Source organism: Dryas octopetala, chromosome 2 (assembly GCF_963921425.1).
Source record: "Dryas octopetala chromosome 2, drDryOcto1.1, whole genome shotgun sequence".
Classification (NCBI taxonomy): domain Eukaryota; kingdom Viridiplantae; phylum Streptophyta; class Magnoliopsida; order Rosales; family Rosaceae; genus Dryas; species Dryas octopetala.
This window is the reverse complement of record NC_141367.1, coordinates 27,692,400-27,715,102: the sequence shown is the minus strand read 5'-3', so window position 1 is coordinate 27,715,102 and position 22,703 is coordinate 27,692,400. Positions and strand designations below refer to the sequence as shown.

Here is a 22,703-nt window from a genome sequence, read left to right as displayed (position 1 = left end):
TCTTATGTTCACCAGTTGTTATGTTAATGCACGAAAATTTAACTAGAGTTTGCTTGCTGAATTGCTCGGTCCACAATCTTAAATTTAGAAAATTAGACAATTTGCTGGCAAACTTCATCATTGAATTAAATTACCACAAGCCAAAAAATTGGGTGTTACAAGAATGAGAAAAAAAGGCACCCAATTGTTACATATGAATCCTGACGTAAAAGAATCATAATAGTTAATATCTACTACCTACTTCATAGTTAAAAAAAAAAAAAAAAAAAAAAGAGAGAAGATTTGTTGCTTGTACTCAATTCATTATACAATGTCTTCTCATGCTTGCTGGCCCCTCTTCTGTGTCTTACGTTATAATCAGTACATTGTTTTCGTATCCATTGTTATGAACAATAGGGCGCAGGGGATCAACCCGCCATTCACCATCAACAATGAATTTGATCTGTAATGCAAGGTGAAAAATTGTCAGGCACTCATTGCTCAAATGGCCCCCACAATATAAAAACATGACCAACAAAATTGGCCTACCTCATATCTGCCCGGATACAGCTTAAGGGTCAAAGAGAAGATTCCTGTACTGGACTTCTCCATCTTTCTCTGTAAGCAATCACCACAGGTAAAAAAAACATTTGTAATAGTAGAGCCAGTTGAAGAGTACTACTAAGAGACATTACTACAAAAGTAGGCTTCAACGAATACTTCATAGAACAAAAAAAAAAAAAATGCAAAGAAGAAAACAGGTTATAATCATATTGAAGGTCTAATTTTTGCTAACATATATTGGATCTAATTGATCAATTCAAGAAGAGTACCTGGGCAGTCCAACCATCATATGATCCTGCTATGAACACTTCTGAGGCTGAATTTGGCCACACTATGAAAGCAGTACGAAGAAGACGTAAGGCTCTACGAGCATGATTAATTCTCTTCTGTTTCTCCTCCACACTCTTTTGCACATCACTGGTATGGGTAGGTGAGATGTCAATGGTAAAGCAATTTGCAGTCTTGTTTTTAAATTAACAGAAATTGTGCATACATTATTGTCAGTGCCATCTTTCCTTCTAAAACAGCTAACTTTGCACGTGTTGAACGTAATTTGTCCTGGGCATGCATAATCTCATTTTCCTGAAACTCCCAAGCATCAGAAAGCTTCCACGAATCTTCAGAGGAGCTTTCATGACCCTAATGAAAAAAAATTTCAGAGGAGCTTTCATGACCCTAATGAAAAAAATTTAAAGTGGTTTTAAAAGGACGCTCCAAATCCTCCAAAGACATGACCACCGTATGAGAAAGCTGCTCAAGAGAAACTGAGTGCAAACAGAACTTGAGGACTCCACAGATAAGAAAATGAAAATGAATATATTGCTCCAACTTAGAGACAAAAATGTCAAAGTAAAGTAGGTCATACAAATTTATATATATACTAGTGATCATAACCACCTTCTGTGATGCAACTTCATCAGCTTTAGACCTCAATGAGCGAAGTACAGAGGAGAGCTCTGATTCAAGGTGCTGAATGCGACTTCGTATTTGCTTGTGATTGATCCCTTTATGATGAGAATCCATCTCATTCCTTCCATCAGGTTCATTAGCACCCATCTCATTCCTTCCATCAGGTTCATTAGCACCCTCTCTTGTTTCAAGTGTTTCATCTCTTGAAACATCCTCTGACCCTCCCATTTTATCATAAGAAAATTCAGCAGCTATACATTATATCAACAACTAAAGGTCACTTGAACCAAACTTTTTAACCATAAAGCCGCTGAAAAGTGAAACCAAGTAAATATTGAATACCTCCTAAATCTAGATCTGAAAATCCATCCCTCTTGGTGCTCCAAGTTCTCCACATTTCAGGTTTTAGTGAGTTTCTTAGAGCACCAACCTCTGAAAGAAATTCGTTGTGATTAGGCCTGCCTCTTGAATCATTAAAAATGGCTTTGTTGGAGTTTAATGATGCAGGTATGCTGCTTCTAACAAGGCCAGAAACTGTCTTTTACAATGTAACAAGCATCACACATTATGTTTTAGAATTTCTACATGCAAAGAAACAATCACATCAAACTCTTAAAAATAAATTACTTCAGCCAGATGCTGTGGTGGTGACTGCCACTCAGTAGAGTTCAAACATAAAGGTTATCATCTCTCTTTCAAGTTTCAACGGTATGAACTCAGATAAAAAATAATGGTACGAACAACTTAATTTGGAAAGACCAAAACATACTTTTGGTTTCATTAACATATGCTGATAGGTTAGAATTCAAATTTTCTTAAATATGAAATCCTGAAGGAATCTACCAAAAATGCATTTCAATTCTGAATATCCAACATCACCTCACAATGATAAAGGTACATATAAGCTTTCGCCTAGAATATCATGCACCAAAAGACGTAATCAATGTTGAGGTAAATAAAACAAACTTACCGACAGCATCAGTTGACGTTTTGGTACTCCGATCATATCTATTATCCTTATTTGCCAAGAACATACTATCTTCTTTATCTCCCAAAACAAACCCAAGGGTCAAGTTTCTCTGTTTCTCCAAGCGATTCAATATACCCTCGATTCCAGTATCATCCTCTGTCGTTGCAGCTTCTCTACACATATAAAGAAAGTTGAGTTGATTCACTGTCCCAAAAAAATCAATGGTTGATTCAATCATTAAAGATAGATAATCAAGGAACAGTGTACAACTTACACTTGCAACTTATGGTCCACATATTCAATGAGAAATTTACCATTTAAAGTGGTTCTAAGTCAATCTATTGGTCCTAGATATAAAACGTTTTGCACATATGTTCCCAAAAATGGGTATAGAAAACGAATAGAACAATATATCAGCAAATAACACAAATTAAAACTTCAACAATATAGAATCCTCACAGTGATCTACCAGACGACGAGGCTGCTTGGGAAGAATCATCAGAAAACGAAGAAACCACCGCGCCAATTTGATTGCCACCCAAAACACTGCTCTCGTGTTCTTCAGCCATTACCGAATCCCAGTGGCCAAAATTACTTTGTTGAGCTCTTTCTTCTTCTTCCAAATCCCAACCCAACGAAAGCCAGCCACCTTTCTTCACAATAGCAACGACCAAATCCCCTCTCCCAGCCTCAACCAACTCCTTCTTGCTCGGAAACGCCCCGGGCTTCTTTGAGCTCTTCATGAACTCCAAAATCTCAGCTTCCAAGGCAAAATCCCCCTCGCCCTCTCTGTCCCCAAATTTACATCGCCTCACAAACCCAGAACACCCACAGTGCAACAACCCCTTGTAATTAGCATACCATTTCGTCCAGTCTGAAAACCCTAACAAAGAACACCCGCATTTTGATACCGAAGCCAGGTTCACGAGCTTAAAACGTTGCTGGCTCGTTCTGGTTCTTGAATGAGCGACGAAAAAAAACGAAGGAAATGCGTGAGGGATTAAATTTGGGAGCGAGTAGGTAGAGACGAGCAAGTTGGTCGTGGGGGCTGTGAAGGAGAGCATCGCTCAGGCATTTCGACGAACACTTGGCGGGCAAGGTGAGATGGAAATATGCGGAGCAAACGCTGATGGGAAAGGGAGTGAGCGCGAGCGAAGCAACGAACAAAATCACCGAAAAGCGTAACGCGCATTAAATGCCAAATTATCTGAGGCACATAATTAGAAAGAGTTTTGTTTTCTTAATTAATAATACGACAACTGATTCTGTGTTTGACATTTCGGCTCGGAAAGTGAGAACGCGATTGGTTTCGCTTTTGCTGTTTGGGCATGCTTGGCTGGATAGCCTGGATAGCATTATTTCATAGAGTTCATTCCAACCGTAAAACCTCAGGTTTTGGCTTATTTATTTTTTGTTTTTTTTTTTTTTAAGTAGGTTTTGGCTTATTTCAATAATTTCATTTTTTACACTGAGGCCTAGGGGTGGGTTCGGTACGGTTACCGTACCGAAACACCCATACCGAATTCCGACCGATATGGGTCGGTAACCGATCACTTCGGTATCGGTCGGAGAGTGGCGGTATCGGTCGGAGAGTGGCGGTGCCGACTACAGGAGAGATAAGACAGAGAGAGGGAGAGAGGGAGAGAGGGAGGGGGTGCGACAGAGGAGATCGATCGGAAAATTGGAGGAGCCAGCGGTCCTGTTGGAGGTTTCCCGAGCAGGGGTCGCGCACGAGAGTTGGGCTGGCTGGAGGAGAGGCCGGGGAAGGTGGTCGGCGTCAGGTGGCTATGGTGGCTGGGCCATGTGCGCTTGCAGGGGGCGCGAAGGAGAGAGAGAACAGAGGAGAGAGAGAGCGGCGGGCTGGCAAAGGGGACTGGTCTGGGGGGGTTGGCGCCGGCGAGAACAGCTCACCGCCGATGATCATGGGTTGTCGAGGAAAGTGGTCGGAGGGGCTGGACTTGGGTGGAGATGGGTGTGCGCAGGGGAGTGCTGCCCGAGAGAGAGAAGTCAGTGAGAATAAGAGAGAGAGAGAGAGAAACTTGTTGAAATTTCTGGAGAGAGGAGAGAGAATGAGGGATTTCAGAAATTAAAATGAGTTTTTAAAACCCTTATGCAAATTTTACACAATTGACTCACACTTGTATGATCCGTAACTTCTAAACCGTAATTCTGATCAACGTGTGTTACGTGTCTATGAAATCGTAAGCTCGAGACCTTTCTAATGGGCCAAAAGTCAAAATCAAAAATCCACTAGTTTTAAAAGTCAACTTTGAGTCAAGCCCAAATTAAATCAAAACTCTTCTTATTTTCCAAATAAATTCCAAAATCTTTAAAATACTTTTCAAAATAAACCTTCGGAAATAAATACGGGGCTTCACAATTCAACATCCTTTAAAAACCTCTTAAAACCATAGTTGAATAAAAATTTAAATTTCTAGTGTTATCATATTATATTAATATACTAAATTACTAAAATTATCATATTAAACTATACTATACCATATTATATCATATTAGTATTATATTATATACTATATACCAAACTCTAAGTTACCAATTATGAATCTATGAATTATAAATTTATAGTATTAGACTATTAGGGTATCGAAATTAGTAATTTAGTATGAGATATCATATACATATACTATATACTATGTAGGGTTTATAATTTAGTATAATATTAGGGTTTAGGGTATTTTTAATTAGTTTTTATATAAAAATGTATTATATAAATTAAAAAACATATAAGTTATAGGTTTAGGGTTTATAAATTTATATATGTTTGATATAAATTATAGAAAATTAGAAATGTATTATATAAAATTGTAAATTATATAGAAAGGTAATACTAAGTATTTTATATTTAGGATATACCAGTATAGTATAGAAATGTATAAAAATGAATTATTTTAATTATATTTTTTTAATATGCGGTCGGTATCGGTATACCGTCGGTACCGGGTTTTGTAAACCAATACCGTTACCGAATTCATCGGTATTTTCGGTATCGGTATTTTTCGGTATAAAATCGGTTCGGTATCGGTATTTTTCGGTATTTTTACCCAGCCCTTATTTTAAACAACTTTTTACCTCTAGACATCAAAGGAGAAAGTCATCATATGACCTGCAAAAATTAAATACAAAAATGTGAAAGGGTCTGTTAGATTGTAGGTTCCAACAACTAAAATTGTTGGTCTAAAGGATAATTAACAAAATAAGTTGAGTTGAAGGCCAAAATTCAAATAAGGGTCAATTTAAGGTATTTGGAAAAAAAAAATACAACAAATGCTTTAAAAAAAATACAACTCAAATTCAGTGCATCTGTAAAAATACAACAAATGCATTTGCGAAATCAATGCATCTATGAAAAAAAAACCAATACATTTGTAAAAATACAACATGTTTATTTGTAAAAAAATTAAAAAATTGTCCAATACACAAACTTCTTAAGTTAAGATCCTTTACACAAAATTTATTAGCAATTTGGTACTAGTATATATTTTACTATTGTTTTTAAGCCTTGTGGTTCAAGTGTAAATATTATACATTCTCGAAAAGCGAAATGATTCTATTAGAGTTTCCTTTGCTCAATAAACCCTCATTTTTTGTAAATTTTGTAACTCTGTTGTGTCCTTTGAAAAAAAAAATTAACTGAAAAAAACAACCCGGACACTATTTATAGAAAACAAATAAACCTAGCTAGCTAGGATACCGGCCAGTACTAACTAGGTTGAACTAGCTACTAGCTAACTAGGTTGTTCCTAATATTTGGGCTAAGAATCTTCTATACAAACTTGGAAATTTTGAAAGTCCATAAGATAATATAAATTTTAATTTGTTATTTGGTAGTTGCCTACTTGGATATCTTATTTTTGAAAAATTATAGATGATACTGAAATAATTGTATATCCAGGCTTTTGATGATACTACATTACATTAATTGTATATCTAGGGGCTCAATTGCTTGGATAGGAGAAAATAGGAAGCAGGCATATATGGTTGGTTGATGGTATCCAAATCCAAAGTTGAGAACTTTGAGAGTCCAAACATGGCTGAGAGAAAAATGGTGGGGGATAAGATCTAACAGTAATGCTACACTTACCACATTTTTATACCACAATTTTATACCATCTTACATGGCATTCATACATTGGACACTAAAAATTAAAAAATAAAACCTAAAAAAGAAAAAGGAAATACCCTTCCAGTAAAGTAATGACACATCATGTGGGATACAAATGTGGGAAAAAAAATGTGGGACAACTAGCATTATTGAAGATCAAAGGCTCTTATTTCTTGTGCTTATTCTGCTTCAAATTTAGAAAACGCAATTCTTATGGTGATGAGTCTCAATCCTCAGAGCCATTAATATTGCCAGAAAGGAATGACGATCTAGCTCTCCAAACAAAGCCTGGATGGAAGGCCATGCCTTACATCTTAGGTAGGTCTCACAGAAACGACGTCGTAGGACTGTAGGTTGTTATTTATGTACATCTGAGAAATTAATTAAACAGGTAATGAAGTAATTGAGAGGATGGCAACGTATGGGGTAACAACAAACATGATGGTGTATTTGGTGAGAGAGTATCACATGGATCAGATGGTTGCTGCCAACATTCTTACCTTGTGGACCTGCGCCTACTGCCTATTGACTCTTGTTGGGGCCTCCTTTGCTGATATCTTTCTTGGCAAATTTCTCACTATTGCTTTCGCATCCTTCTCAACTCTTTTAGTACACTTTCACTTACTCATTCTATCACCTTGGACACCCCCCCCCCCCCCCAATTTTTTTTTCCTCAATGATCACTATTAGACTCATCAAATGATGTCAAATCTTGTAACATATTATGCTTAGACTTAATTTGTGCCTTGAACTATACATCGTGCCTCACTTTACCCCTAAAATATGCATATGGTTGAACTTGAAATTTCTTCTTGACTTACTTTGCTCTCTAAAGTCTAAATTATACTTGTGTTAATAAGACTTGACAAAATGAGGTAATTTGAAACAAAAGAAGTAGTTAAGTGCTTAAAATGAATTTTAGAGGTAAAGGGACGTATCGCACATAGTTCAGAAGTTTTCCATTTATTCCAACAGGGTTCACTTAAACCTCATATATATGAATAAGATTAGTGAAACACAACTTAATGATTTACAGGGAATGGTAACAATAACTCTGACGGCCTCTGTTCCACAACTACGACCTCCACCTTGCATCCTAATTGATAAGCAACAACATCTCGAGCAATGCACCTCCAACACCAAAGCCCAGCTTGGGTTCTTGCTTATGGGCCTAGCCTGGTTAGCCATAGGCACTGGTGGAATTAGGCCCTGCAGCATTTCCTTTGGCATTGATCAATTTGACCCAACCACTATGGAAGGAAGAAAAGCAACCAATTCATATTTGAATTGGTACTACACCTTAAACACAGTGATCTTGTTGATCAATCAGACACTGCTGGTATACATTCAAGACTCTGTTAGTTGGGCCTTGGGCTTTGGGATACCCACCCTGCTCATGATGTTGTGTGCAATTCCCCTGTTTTGGGCTGGGTCCAAAATTTACGTGCATGCCCAGCCACAAGGAAGCACATTCTTCAGCTTTACACAAGTTCTTGTTGCTTCTTATAAGAAGCGCCATCTTAAGCTTCACAATGATCCCAGGGTTCATGGAGTTTTCTTTGATGCTTTATCCAATGGAAATGTAGTGTCGTCCAAGCTGCCTCTCTCCACACAATTTAGGTAATGTATATCTCCAATCAAGAAATTTATGTATTCGGAGTTTTTTCTTATAAATACTTGATATGTTATGTCATAATACTATCAATCTGACATCGTACATAATGTATATTAACATTACAATATAATAGACTGTCTAGCAAAATAACATTTTTGGCCTTCTTGCTGAATCGAGTGCTATTTTTGCTGGTTCAGTTTCTTGAAAATGGCTACTTTGATAGTGGACAATGAACTAAACCATGATGGGTCTTGTGCAAATCCATGGAGGCTGTGTACCATACAGCAGGTTGAAGAAGTACTATGTGTTATAAAAGCCCTCCCAATATGGGCTTCTGGTGCCATCTGCTTGATTGCCTATATATGTACAGCAAGGAACATTCATAGCATCACAAGCCCTAAAAATGGACCGACACCTCGGACCCAATAAGTTCCAAATCCCTGCTGGGTCGGTCCAAATCATGCCACTGATTACAATGACCCTATGGCTTCCATTGTACGACCGTGTCCTACAACCTGCCCTAAGAAAGGTCACCAAACATGAAGATGGAATCCCAACCCTCCAAAGAATAGGAATTGGGTACTTGTTCTCAATTCTGTCCATGGTGGTGTCCGGATTGGTTGAGCAACAGAGAAGAGCTTTGGCTAATTCCCCAAATGGGGTGGAACCCATATCTGTGTTTTGGCTATTTCCTCAGCTTGTTTTGATTGGCCTTTTTGAGGTGTTCAGCATTGTTGGGCACATTGAGTTTTACAGCAAAGAGTTTCCTGAGAAAATGAGAAGCTTTGGGACCTCTCTGGTCTATCTTTGCGCGGCTGGGGCCACCTATTTGAGCAGTTTAGTGGTGAGTGTTGTGCATAGTGTTACAAGAAAGCATGGCAGACCCAATTGGTTGGACAATGATATCAATGCTGGGAGACTGGATTATTTCTAGGGGTGGGTTCGGTCCGGTTACCGAACCGAAAACCCCAAACCGGCAACCGACCGAACCCCTCTCGGATGGCCCTTTTGGTTACCGAGATCGGAACCGAAATGCCGGTAAACCGGCACTCGGTTGACCGGCATTTTCGGTCGGCTCGGCTCGGTATGGGCCTTGACCGACACGGTGCAACGAATAGGTGGCGAGAGGGCAGCGAGACAGAGGGTTTTCAGTTTTAAGCAACAACCCAATCCATTTATATAATTAGATGGAGAATGAAGAGAGGATAAACTTTGATACTTGGGTCGACGGAAAATACCGCCGGAATTTGAAGAAATCCGGCGAGGAAGGCACGGCTTGGAGTGGTGATTCTGTCGCGTGGGGAGGCCGGCCGAGCTAGGTGGCGGCTGGGTTGTGTTGGCGCCGGCTTGGGGAGTCGACCAATGGCCTTGGATTGCTGGGAGGTGGCCGGCGACGGTGAATCTTGGCCGGGCAGGGTCGCGCATGGAGAGAAAGTGAGAGAGAATGAGAGAGGAAATGGTTACAGAGAAAATAAAGAGGAAGATAAGAATAGGGAGGATAGTGGGGCATTGGGCAGTGCGCACGCACAGTGAAAAAGGGGTTTAGATGGGGTTATATACTTATATAGGTCTGTTTCTTTTAGAAGTGAGTAAATGTCAATTTTTCTAGTTGTAGGCTTGTAGCTGTATGTGTCAGTAATTTTTATGGGAACAAACCTTTTTGCTTTAGAGAAGTATAAAAAAGAATGGGAAAGAAAGAGAAAATAAAAAAAATTAGTATTTTAGTAATTTAGACATTAGGATATTTTGGGGTTTGGAGTTTTTACTTGTATTAAATATATTTTGTAATTTATATAAAATATATTTTATATAATACATTTCTATACTTTAAACATTTATATAGACTATAGTTATTAGTTATAGACTATTATCATACTAAACATTTATATAGACAATAGTTATTAGTTATATACCAACTATAAATTATTAAATTATTAAATTATTATCAATTATAGTCTTATGGTATATAATATATCAGTATAGGATATAATAAGCCTTATAAGGTATAAGATTTGATAAAATACACAATAGGGTTTAGGGTATGAGATATAAGAATATGATATAGGGTTTAATATTTAGTTGATAGTTATATGGTATAAATTGTTTAGGATATGTTATAATATTAGTTTAGGGTATTTTTAATTAGTTTTTATAAAAAAATGTATTCTATAAATTAAAAAACATATAAATTATTAATTATAGGGTTTAGGGTATAGAAAGGGTTTAGGGTTTAGGATTTATAAATTTATATATTTTTTATATAAATTATAAAAATGTATATAGAAATGTATTTTAAGATATAGAAATGTATAAAAATGTAATATTTAAATTAAATGTTATATATACTCGGTTCGGTTCGGTAAACCGACGGTTCTAGGATCTGAGAACCGGAACCGGAACCGAACATACTGGTTCGGTTGGCAAACCGATATCTCGGTACGGTTTCTCTCCGGTACGGTTATTCTCGGCATCGGTTGGAGCGGTTTCGGATACGGTCTCGGTTTTTCGGGCAAACCGACCCAGCCCTAATTATTTCTACTTCTTAATTGCTGCGTTGGGGGTACTGAATTTTGTGTACTTTTTGTATTGTGCTCGTGGGTATACATACTTACAAGGCTAGTGTAAAAGCAGCAGATCATCAGACCGACATTGTTGTCTAACAAGAATGATTATTTAATTAAACCTTGTTGGTATGTAATTAGTTGAACCTCATGATTTTTTGACAAAGAAAGCTGTGTATTTGTGAGAAGTAATGAATTTCATTGATGTGTTTGGATGAGAAAAAAAAAACTTGAAATTTAAACAAAATTCCGGGCATTTAAAAAATTATATACTCTAATTTTTTTGTTGAAATCCATAAATACATAATTTTGTAATTTTTATGTGAAAAAAACTTGGATTTGAGAGCTCTAAATTTCAACTTTAAATTTCACCTAAATTAATGTTATTTTCAAAATTCTAATTTTTACAAAAGAAAAATAATTCATGTCCACCCATTATATTGCCAATTAATCACAATACCACTACCATCGCCATTACCATCAAAATTGTCAAAAATAAAAATACAAGATCAAGTAGTAGAAATTTCATAAAAATACATAAACCAAAAGTATCATTTGGCCTAAAATCAACGACAGTGAATGACCCAATTTTTAAGCCCATTCCCTGATTTCGTATCAACAATCAAAATTGGGCCTGATCTTTTGTGTTCTAGTCAAATAATTGGGCTTGCCTTTTACTTTAATTCATGTATTGTGCATTTGTGCACATTTGTAATGTTCTCTTGGCAGCACAGTATGCATGAAGGCTAGCTGACGCAAGACACCCACATTAATTTCGCCAGTGGTTTTATCATCTTGGTATCCCTGTCGGTGTGGCATATATATATATATATAGGTGTGCCACACCCCACCCTTTAACTCAACCTCATAACTTCTTCATATATCTTGAAGAAAGTGTGTGTGTTTGTGTTTGTGTGTGTGCTTAATTAGTTCCATATATGTGATGATATATTGATCAAAATTGTTACAAGCTTAGTAGATCGTGGAAATGATGATGTCTGAAGGTAAGAGGAAGATGACGCAGCCAAACTCTTCTTCGTCCTCATACTGCCTCTACGTCACAAAATGCTTCCAAGACAAGAATTCGAGGTTTCCATCACACAGATCACCAGGTCCAAATAAAGAAAAGGGAGATGAAAAAAGTGGCAAACTTCCATCAGATCATTCAGACACTACCCTCAGAAAACCAGGAGGATGGAAGGCCATGCCTTACATCTTAGGTCTCTCTCTCACTCTCACTCATATTCTCATATTACTTGTGAAATATGTGGGAAGTGCTATTCATTTGCACCCTATAGAAAACTTCTTGCACTATTTTAGAGTGCACAAAGCACACACAAAATTTATGTATTTGAATTACTCGCTAATAGTTTAATGATATTTTTATTTATTTTGCAGATTAATCTTCAAAAAAATATGAATTTTCCTTTTTCCATATCAAAAAATTTAATACATGAGTTTGATGAAAATTAGATATTTTCAAAATATGAAAATCAAATTTTAAAAAATTGATTTACAAACTTTTTGTTTTTTTGTAATCAAATTTATTATTGAATTAACTTGTTAGATGTGTGTTAGCTAGTAAATGACAGAAAGTGAGAGAGTAGTACTGAGACATATTCAATTATTCACATGAGTGTGTCAGTAAATGACAAAAGTACACACGTTTTTGACACTTCTGGGACTGCATATCATGCAGGAAATGATACATTTGAGAGGTTGGCCTCATTTGGTTTGCAGGCAAACTTTATGGTGTACCTGACGAGGTTGCTCCACCTGGACCAGGTTTCAGCTTCCAACATTATTTATGTTTGGTCTGGGGTCACCAATTTCGCACCTCTCCTCGGTGCCTTTATCTCCGATGCCTATGTCGGACGGTTTCGCACTATTGCTTTTGCATCTTTTGCATCTTTTCTGGTACTTTCTTCTTCTCTTAATCTGTCCTTTTTTCTAATTTTCTCCTAAACTACTTCCATCTGTATGTAACTCCGGTTTCTTTACTTAAGTCATTATTGTTATATGTACATATTATGTGATTTATTACTAATTTTTTAATAGAGTACGTCATATAAAGCATTCTCCATAATTAGGTGGGATCCACAAACGTAAAATACATCTTATTGTAAAAAAATGTCTCATAAAACATGTCTCATAAAATACTTTCTCATTAATTTTAATTAATTAAAACTGTGGTTTTTCTTTTGGTGGTTTGAGTGGCTCTGGTTTTGTAAAACCGCTAGCTGCCTTACTGAGATATATTATCAGATATGGTGATGAAAATTAAAATTATCTTTAGTACTACACTACTACTACTACATGTTCTCTACCTTGTTCACCCTTTGTATGGCCCTCATCATGCATTAATAACTAATTAATAATGGTTCATTGTGTACCTAGCATGTAAGTAATATGTTTAATTAATTTAAAGTAAACAACTCAATAATTGATAATTAATGCATACATATATATCTGTATGTATCATGTATGTCATGTCGTTCACTCTTACTAATATTAATTGTCTCATTTGTTCCCCCAGATATAAAAAAATTGTCTCATTTGTTTGTTTGTGAACCCTTTTATTGTTCGTCAACCCATCTCCATCTATCACTTACCTTAATGTCAATTTCAACATGTTAAGAAGCTCACTTCAACTGTGAACAAATCTGCTTTATAATTAGCTCGACCACATAAACAAATTATAATGTTTAATATCTCAACTGCGCGCTAAGCCACTTTTCAATGCACAAACTTTTAATAGAATGACTTAATTAATTAAAATTGAAAAATTATACCACACAAATATTGTATGACATACAAACACACATTTAATCCTTAGATCTTAATTAGTTTACATTCTTCTAATTAGTTAGGGTATAAATCTTTTTATGGTTAAATCTGTTTATACTGTAACATTTATATCTCTATGATCGACAGGGAATGGCGACAGTGACTTTAACAGCCTGGCTGCCACAGCTGCACCCTCCACCATGCAGCCCAGGACAGCTGCAATCACTGGGTCAATGCAGAGGTCCAACCAAACCTCAACTGGGTTTCTTGCTGCTGGGTCTAGGCTTTCTCTCCATAGGGGCTGGTGGAATCAGGCCATGCAGCATTCCCTTTGGCATTGACCAATTTGACCCAACCACTGATGAAGGAAAGAAAGGAATCAAAAGCTTCTTCAATTGGTACTATGCCACATTCACACTAGGGGTCGGCAATGGGCCGGGCCGGGCTGGCCCAGGCCCAATCTTTCGGGCTCGGGCCGGGCTCGGGCTTGAATTACAAGAGCCCAACAGAACTTTCGGGCCGGGCCGGGCTGGGCTTGGGCCTGAATACACAAATCCGAAGCCCACCCATCGGGCTTGAGACTAACGGGCTTTAGAGCCGGGCCGGACTAGGCCCGAACGGGCAGCCCAATAGGCCCGAACGGGCAGCCCAAATTAGGCTTTTTTGGCTTCTCAAATTGCTTAATTTATTGCCTAATTTATGTCTAGTTATAAAACTTAGCAGATACTAATTCATTGGTTTTGACTAATTCATTGGTTTTAACTTGCCAAAATTTTGCAATGTCAGCTCTCAAAGTCACAATTTAACAAGTTAACAACATATAATTTAATTATAAATAGAGGGGGAAATGCATCACTATAGAATGTGTACATCCCAACTAGGTTGGCACCTACACAACCTATCTATCATTTGCATTTCACATGTACATCCCAACTAGGTTGGCACATACACAACCCTCAAAACTGAAATGTATTGATTTAATTATACTAAAAGTAACAATATGCAGTTATGAGTTATGGTGCTTAACTCCTTATGGAGTTTACAAATTACAAACCAATAGTGAAACTGAAAAAATAAAATCAGTTAATCAGGTGGCTGATTCAGCAGGGGAAAGGCTCTCTTCTTCAACAAATTCAGGTCTTGATAGCTTGATATTCATTAGATCCTCTGCCCAATCCTCCTCTTGAGCAGCCTCTTGCATTCTTGCCTCAGCTAAGCGCCAATCTTTGACGCAGATTAGAGCTTCTATAGTGTTCGGACTCAAGCTAGCCCTCTTCTCCGATACCACTCTACCACCTGCACTAAAAGCAGCTTCGGATGCAACAGTTGAAGCTGGAACAGTTAGCAAATCACGGGCCATGATGGAAAGCACAGGATATTGTGTATCATGTGATTTCCACCATCCCAAAACAGAAAATGCAGTTTCATCAACATCATCTAAAACCGGTGCATCAAGATAGTATTGCAAATCAGAAGTAGAACAAACAGAGGATTGCACCTTTGCCATTTTCAAGGCTCTCATAGCACTGTTTTGAAAGTTAGGAATAGAAATTGGGGAAGAACTAGTACTACCAGAAACAGTACTTTGAGGATTAGTTGTGGTTTCAGTAGAGTTTCGTGATGATGCAGCAGGCACATTAGTCTTGTAATGGTCATACAATTTAAACAGAGAAGACTTAATTTCATCTACCTTTACCTTTATGTCATCTTCCTCACAACCAATAACATTTAACCACTCACTAATTGCCCAAATTTTGAACCTAGGATCCATAACAGTAGCAAAACAAAACAATTTAGGAAAAGTTGCCCAATATTTATCAAATTTACTTTTCATAGCAACCATAGCAGTTTCAAATGCATTAATATGAGAATATGATTGAAATGCACAATGAATATCAATCAAACAAGTCAGCACACGACTAGAAGTAGGATAATACACACCACATAATATTTTTGTTGAAGAATCAAAAGTCTTTAAAAAACCACAAACAAACTGAGCAACAAGCCAATCATGTTCAGATGGAATCGGTAAAGTAGAACTTCTAGTTGATTGATTTATTGTCTGAACATATCTATGCAAGGCAGCTTTATATTGAATCGCTACTTCTAACAATGCATATGTGGAATTCCACCTATGAGGAACATCATTGTCTATGTTTCTCTTATCCAAACGAACATCAACACAACATTTTTTCCAAATTTCATGTCTCTTATTTGAAGAATTCAAACTACGCACAATTGCAACAATTTTATCAATAGAAGGACCTAAAATAGCCAAACCATCTTGCACAATCAGGTTCATAACATGAGCACAACAACGCACATGAAACATTTGTCTAGGCACATCATCAATCATAAGATATAAAGGCAGCAAATCAGCAACAACATCATTATTTGAAGCATTATCTAGTGTAATTGAAAAAATTTTATTGTGGATACGCCAAGAGTTGAGTTCCTCATGTATATGAGTTGCAAGTGACTGTCCACTGTGTGGATACTCAATCATTTTAAAACAAATAATCCTTTTATTTAAATTCCAATCAGCATCAATGAAGTGAGCAGTTAATGACATAAAACCAATTTTTTGTCTAGAAGACCAAACATCAGAAGTCAAACAAATTCTGCCTTCATATTTTTCAAAATAAGACAGCAATTGAGATTTTCCTTCAACAAACAGTTTCATAACATCCCTTTTACAAGTTGTGGCAGAAATTCCTTTATATTGTGGAGTAAAGCCTCTTTGAATCATTCCTTTAAAATCATGTTTTTCCACGAAAGTAAAAGGTAATTCTGCCCTAACTATAAAATCAACTACTTCTTTTCGAGCATTTTCCTCTTTATAAACAAAATTTGACAAATTACCAGCAGCATTTGATTGTAAAAGCATTTGATTACCAATATTAACATTTTGGCTTTCAAGATGTTTCCTATAATGACGAGCTAAATGAGTAGTACCATTTGAAGAACTGCCATCTAATTTTTTTCCACATATTGCACATTTTGCTTTTGTAACAGATTTACCATTTTCAATTTCAACAACTTTTTCAAACCAGTTCCACACTTCACTTCTACTGGATTTAGGAATAGAATTAGATTGGGGTGTGGATGGGGGGGAACCAATGGATTCATGGATTCCAATTACACTAGACTCTGGGTGAGTAGACATCCTAAAAAAACTACCAACAAATAACCAGCAAATAACACTACCAGCAAATAAATACCAGCAAATAACACTATCAGCAAAAAAATACCAGCAAACTGCAAATAACACTACCAGCAAAAAAAAATACCAGCAAACTGCAAATAAACACCAGATCTTATCATAAACACCAGATCTTATCATAAAAAAAATACCAGCAAAATGCAAATAAACTGAAATTCAGCAAATTGCCATTTGCCACTCACACAGCAGCCAGCACCAGCACCAACACAAGAGGCCAACTCCTACACAGGACAGCTTCACCACAAGCTATTAATCTTCACCACAGCTACACACACAACAAAAAAAAAACACAATTAGTGAAACAGTGATGAATTTTTTGCTGAAATCACAAAAATGACAAAGGGAGGCAAACTGGCAGGAAAATGACTTACACTTACACAGTTACACGCAAAGGGAGACAAACTGGCAGGGAGCTTGCGGCGGAGTCGCTGGTGCGAAGGTGGCGTTGCGGTGGTGCTCGGACTGTCTGAGCGATAGTGCTATCAACTATCCGATCGCAGTTCAGATCTCGATCTGATCATTAATTGATCGGATCGAGTCCGATCGATCGGAGTTTGGTGGGTTGGGCTTGCTTTCTGGAGAGAGGCTGGGTTGCTAGGTAGCCTGGGTTCGATCGGAGTTGGGGGTGGCGAGATGGTGAATCGGTGATGATGGTGATGATGGAGAGAGGCTGAGACTGAGTGAACCCTAGGAGAGGCCGAGAGGGTCTGAGAGTCTGATGTTGAAGGGGTTAGGGTGGCGAGATGGTGAATCGGGGTTAGGGTGGCGAGATGGCGAGATGGCGAGATGGGGTTAGGGCCTTAGGGGTTAGGCCGAGAGGGTGGATGGCGAGATGGCGAGGTGGATGGCGAGATGGCGAGATGGCGAGGTGGCGAGATGGCGAGATGGCGAGGTGGCGAGATGGCGAGGTGGCGAGGTGGATGGCGAGATGGCGAGGCGGAGGTGGCGAGATGGCGAGGTGGCGAGGTGGATGGCGAGATGGCGAGGTGGCGAGATGGCGAGAGTGATGATGGTGATGATGGAGAGGCCGAGAGGGTTTGAGAAGTGAGAAGTTTGAGACTTTGAGAGTGTGAAGTTTGGCGAGATCACAGATCACTGATGACTGATGTTGAGAGTGTGAAGGAGGCGGCGACTGTTGAGAGTTAGGGTTATAGTGAAAGTGTGAGACAGTGAGAGTGTGAGACGTTTATATACTTATGACTTAGGGTTTAATATTTTATTAGTTTAGGGTATTTTGGGGTTTGGGCTTAGGGGTTTGGATGGGGTTTGGTCCGTTTGGATGGGGTTTCAGGGTTTGGATGGGGTTTGGATGGGGTTTGGATGGGGTTTGGATTTTTTAATTTTATTACATGTGTAATATATGCTTTATTATATATTTTATTACATATGTTTTATAAACAAATGATGCAATTGTGTTTTTAACGATCTGAACCGTTCAAATTTTAATTTCTCACTCAAAAATAATTCATGCAAAAAATTAGCTCGATCGGAGATGTAAAAATGACGTAACGGTGGTCGAATTAATGAACGATCGTTGTTTTTCTAATGATAATCGAATGGGTAGATGAATTCCGATTTTGCTGATTTTTTGTAAGGATGATCTTTGACTATGAATATAGAAAATGAACGGTTCAGATTGTTGAAATCACGTTGTGGTCTTCACAATTATGAAAACAATAAGGTTTCAACGAGAAAGTTATTAAAATTATACTCTTCAACTCTTCAAGTGTATTTATATGTAGAAGCTCATATATCGATCGTGTTTTCAACGATCCGAACCGTTCAAGTTTTAGTTCCCCACTCAAAGAGAATCCTTGCAAAAAATTAGCTCAATCAGAGATGTAAAAATGACGTAACGGTGGTCGAATTAATGAACGATCGTTGTTTTTCTAATGATAATCGAATGGGTAGATGAATTCCGATTTTGCTGATTTTTTGTAAGGATGATCTTTGACTATGAATATAGAAAATGAACGGTTCAGATTGTTGAAATCACATTGTGGTCTTCACAATTATGAAAACAATAAGGTTTCAACGATAAAGTTATTAGAATTATACTCTTCAACTCTTCAAGTGTATTTATATGTAGAAGCTCATATATCGATCGTGTTTTCAACGATCCGAACCGTTCAAGTTTTAGTTCCCCACTCAAAGAGATTGCTTGCAAAAAATTAGCTCAATCAAAGATGTAAAAATGACGTAATGATGGTCGAATTAATTAACGATCATGGTTTTTTTAATGATAATCGAACGAGTAAATGAATTCCGATTCGACCGATTTTTTGTAAGGATGATATTTGACTATCAACATATAAAATGAACGGTTCAAATTGTTAAAGTAATGAACAATCATGCCATCATGGTTTAATAACTTCAATTATAGTTGTATTATAAAAATTGTATATGCACATATACATTTATGTTTTATTATAGTTGTAAATTTGTAATGTTGTATATAATTTTAAAAGTTTATTATTTATGGTATTACATACTTACATAGTATAGTTTACACTATTACTATTTAGTATTTACTAACATTATAGAATTATATAATAACTTAATAAACATATTAATAATTTATTAGAATAAACAAACGAAAAACCTATTAAATATGTTATGATTCACCAATTAGACAAATAAACTAGTTAGCTCAGTTGGTTGAGAGTTGAAATTTGTTCTATGAGGTCTCAAGTTCGATTTAGAACATAGCCAAAATCCTATATTTTTTTTATTGAAGATATTAAACGGGCTTTGGGCTTTGGGCTTCGGGCTTTGGGCTTTGGGCTTTGGGCTTCGGGCCGGGCTTTGGACCGGGCTTTGGGCGGGCTTTGAGCGGGCCTAAGCGGGCCGGGCTTTGGGCGGGCCGTGGGCTTCAAGGGGATGGCCCAAGCCCAACCCAAAAAATTTTCGGGCCGGGCCGGCCCGGCCCAAATGTCGGGCCACATCGGGCTTCGGGCCCAATGGGCTGGGCGGGCTTCGGGTGGGCTTCGGGCCTTGGGCTATTTGGTGAGCCCTAATTCACACTTGTCCTATTGACCACCCAAACCCTAGTGGTGTACATCCAAGACAAAGTGAGCTGGAGTTTGGGTTTTGGGATACCAACCCTGCTCATGGGATGCTCAATTGTGCTTCTGCTTATTGGGGCCAGGATTTATGTGCATGCAAAGCCACAAGGCAGCATGTTCTCTAACATTGCACAAGTTGTTGTTGCTGCTCACAAGAAACGTCAGCTTAAGCTTCCGGAGGAGGACAAACAAATATTGGATATTGGCAATGAGTTGTATGATCCTCCAGTGGAGGGGGTTTCCGTGTCAAAGCTGCCTCTCACCAACCAGTTCAGGTGACAAATCACTGTCGATAACCTCATATTATTAACTGTTAGTTAATTACTATCGTTAATCATGAAAGGGATGAGTTGGCTTAATTAATTGCTCACCATTCATTTTAGGTATACTGACAGAGAATTGGCAAATTAAGTTGTGTTTCTTTCTGGAGGAATCGCTTGCACTATTAATTACATATACCTAGATCTCAAGTTGAGTAATAGAACTTAAACATATACCTAAATCAAGTAATGCATGCTGATAATTGAACTAATTAGAAGTCCTCTTCATGAATAAGTCAGTCGATCATATTATCCACCATCACATTGATTAAGGCTCAGATTGAATAAGGTGGGGGGGCCTACTTTCAGTTGCTTCTGGAACCATATATTTTCTAAATTAATTGTTGTGAGTCTTGTGACTAATTGCCACTTGATTATATTTTGGAGAATATCATTGATGTTATACATCCACATCCAAACGTGAAAAAACTAGCTAGGTCCTATTAAGGGAAAGGTGAACTCATTATCATACAATATATGAGTCAAAAATGTGGCTAAATGACATGAAGTAATTGTATTTTTAATTTTTTTTTTTTATTTTGGTGGTGTTAATTATTTTCTAACTTAAAATATGTCTGTTTTTTACACGTAAAGAGTTATTCATTCTTATCAGCAAATCTCTAATAAGTGTATGTTTATTCATTACGCAATGCCGAATATGAGACTGTGATAGTGTGATTTGTTGATAAAGAACAATGGCTCTTAATTTGTCCATATTATTATTTATTTTTCTTTATTTTTTAATTTTTTAATTGCTTGTTGTTTCATTTTGTTTTCAATAGGTGCTTGAACAAGGCTGCTATAATATTAGACAAGGATCTAAACCCCGACGGTTCTCCGACCAACAACTGGAGGCTCTGCAGCGTCCAACAAATCGAAGAACTGAAATGCGTACTGAAAACCATCCCGGTCTGGGCCTCCGCCATCGTCAGCCTGACGTCCATGACCCAACAAGGAACCTTCACCGTGTCCCAAGCCCTGAAAATGGACCGGCACCTCGGCCCAAACTTCGAGGTCCCCGCCGGGTCGCTCGGCGTGATTTCCCTCCTGACAATCGGCCTCTGGCTCCCAATCTACGACCGGTTCCTCGTCCCCGCCCTCCGCAAAGTCACAAGCCACGAGGGCGGGATTACAGTCCTCCAAAGAATCGGGATGGGGACTATTTTCTCCGTGATGTCCATGATAGCCGCCGGACTAATTGAAAAAGAAAGAAGATCCATGGCTATTTTGCAGCCGCATGAGCCCGTCTCATTCATTTGGTTAGCCCCTCAGCTTGTTCTGATGGGACTCTGTGAGGCATTCGCTATCATTGGACTGATTGAGTTTTTCAACACGGAGTTTCCGGACCACATGAGGAGTATTGGGAATGCGCTTTTGTCTTGCTCCTTTGCTGGGTCCAGCTACTTGAGCAGCCTGCTGGTGACCATTGTGCACCATGTTACAGAGACGCACCGGAAACCGGACTGGCTCACCAATGATATCAATGCTGGGAGGTTGGACTTGTTCTACTTCCTCTTGGCTGGGATTGGGGCTCTCAATTTTTTCTACTTCGTTTACTGTGCTATGGGGTATCATTACAAGCGCAGTACCAGTATTAGTGTAGACGTAGAAGAGAAACCTAAACCCAATGTGGAACTAACTTCAACCAATGCTTGAAGTTGGTTAATTATAATCCTATAATAAAGTAAATAAATTTCAATATTCTAGCTAATAATTATATTAGGATCACTTTTATATTATATCAGTTGTAAGTTTAGGTCAGATATAGAGATCACATCTATATGATAATATATGTAAATGAATAGGAGTTATGAGGAAAATTAAGAGGGCATGCATGGTCTTTAGCTTATTCTATATCAATGTTGTAACACAAGAGTCTATGTATATTTATATTATATATTATATAATATATATATATGCCCGCATGGTCTTTGGTTTGGTGCAAGTGCGCATATATATATATATACAGGCTCATTCTGTTGAGGTATACCTCAACTTATTTATGTTGAGGTATACCCTGTTAGGGCCCACACGAGTCGTTTTGTGTCGATCCGAACCGTTCAATTTTTACATCTCCATAGATAGATCATCCTTGCAAAAAATTAGCCAAATCGGAAATCATTTGCCTATCTAACTTTGATCAAATAAATGGACGAACCAAGTATTTTCGATGAAACCGTCCATTTGTTTTATCAAAGTTAGATAAGCAAATGGTTTCCGATTTGGCTAATTTTTTGCAAGGATGATCTATCAATGAAGATGATCCTTGCGAACGGTTCGGATCGACACAAAACGACTCGTGTGGGCCCTAACAGGGTATACCTCAACATAAATAAGTTGAGGTATACCTCAACAGAAGGAGCCTGTATATCAGGCTCATTCTGTTGAGGTATACCTCAACTTATTTATGTTGAGGTATACCCTGTTAGGGCCCACACGAGTCGTTTTGTGTCGATCCGAACCGTTCAATTTTTACATCTCCATAGATAGATCATCCTTGCAAAAAATTAGCCAAATCGGAAATCATTTGCCTATCTAACTTTGATCAAATAAATGGACGAACCAAGTATTTTCGATGAAACCGTCC

At 37.8% G+C, this 22,703-nt stretch overlaps 1 protein-coding gene and 2 pseudogenes across 9 annotated transcripts; 2 read left to right on the top strand and 1 right to left on the bottom strand.

Annotated features, from left to right (window-relative positions):
• Window positions 1-112: 112 nt before the first annotated feature.
• Window positions 113-3,732, bottom strand: LOC147295068 (5'-AMP-activated protein kinase-like protein). Of its 8 annotated transcripts, none has more exons than XM_086233090.1 (8): window positions 2,882-3,732; window positions 2,423-2,595; window positions 1,795-1,986; window positions 1,441-1,703; window positions 1,037-1,182; window positions 813-960; window positions 529-597; window positions 113-442 (listed from the first exon to the last, which is right to left on the bottom strand). In XM_086233090.1, the coding sequence occupies exons 1-8, from the start codon at window positions 3,484-3,486 to the stop codon at window positions 347-349; spliced, it is 1,692 nt and encodes a 563-aa protein (XP_086089216.1). In that variant the 5' UTR covers window positions 3,487-3,732; the 3' UTR covers window positions 113-346. The 8 variants fall into 8 exon arrangements, with proteins under 8 accessions (XP_086089216.1, XP_086089217.1, XP_086089218.1 ...); XM_086233091.1 differs by having other exon boundaries at window positions 1,441-1,673; XM_086233092.1 differs by having other exon boundaries at window positions 1,441-1,667.
• On the top strand, window positions 3,527-9,094 carry LOC147295067 (protein NRT1/ PTR FAMILY 2.13-like; annotated as a pseudogene).
• Window positions 9,095-11,496: 2,402 nt separating this feature from the next.
• LOC147295066 (protein NRT1/ PTR FAMILY 2.13-like) lies at window positions 11,497-22,050 on the top strand (annotated as a pseudogene). The gene is made up of 5 exons (XR_015120575.1): window positions 11,497-11,941; window positions 12,421-12,638; window positions 13,656-13,931; window positions 19,743-20,071; window positions 20,899-22,050. The product of XR_015120575.1 is annotated as a protein NRT1/ PTR FAMILY 2.13-like (transcript).
• The last annotated feature ends 653 nt before the right edge of the window (window positions 22,051-22,703 follow it).

Bases quoted from the DNA above. Each gene is read 5' to 3' on its own strand.
- LOC147295068 (XM_086233090.1), bottom strand. From the start codon at position 3,486: ATGCTCTCCTTCACAGCCCCCACGACCAACTTGCTCGTCTCTACCTAC. The intron at 961-1,036 runs GTATGCACAATT...TACCCATACCAG, and splicing joins AAGATGGCACTGACAATAAT to TGATGTGCAAAAGAGTGTGG. The intron at 598-812 runs GTACTCTTCTTG...GATTGCTTACAG, and splicing joins ATGATGGTTGGACTGCCCAG to AGAAAGATGGAGAAGTCCAG.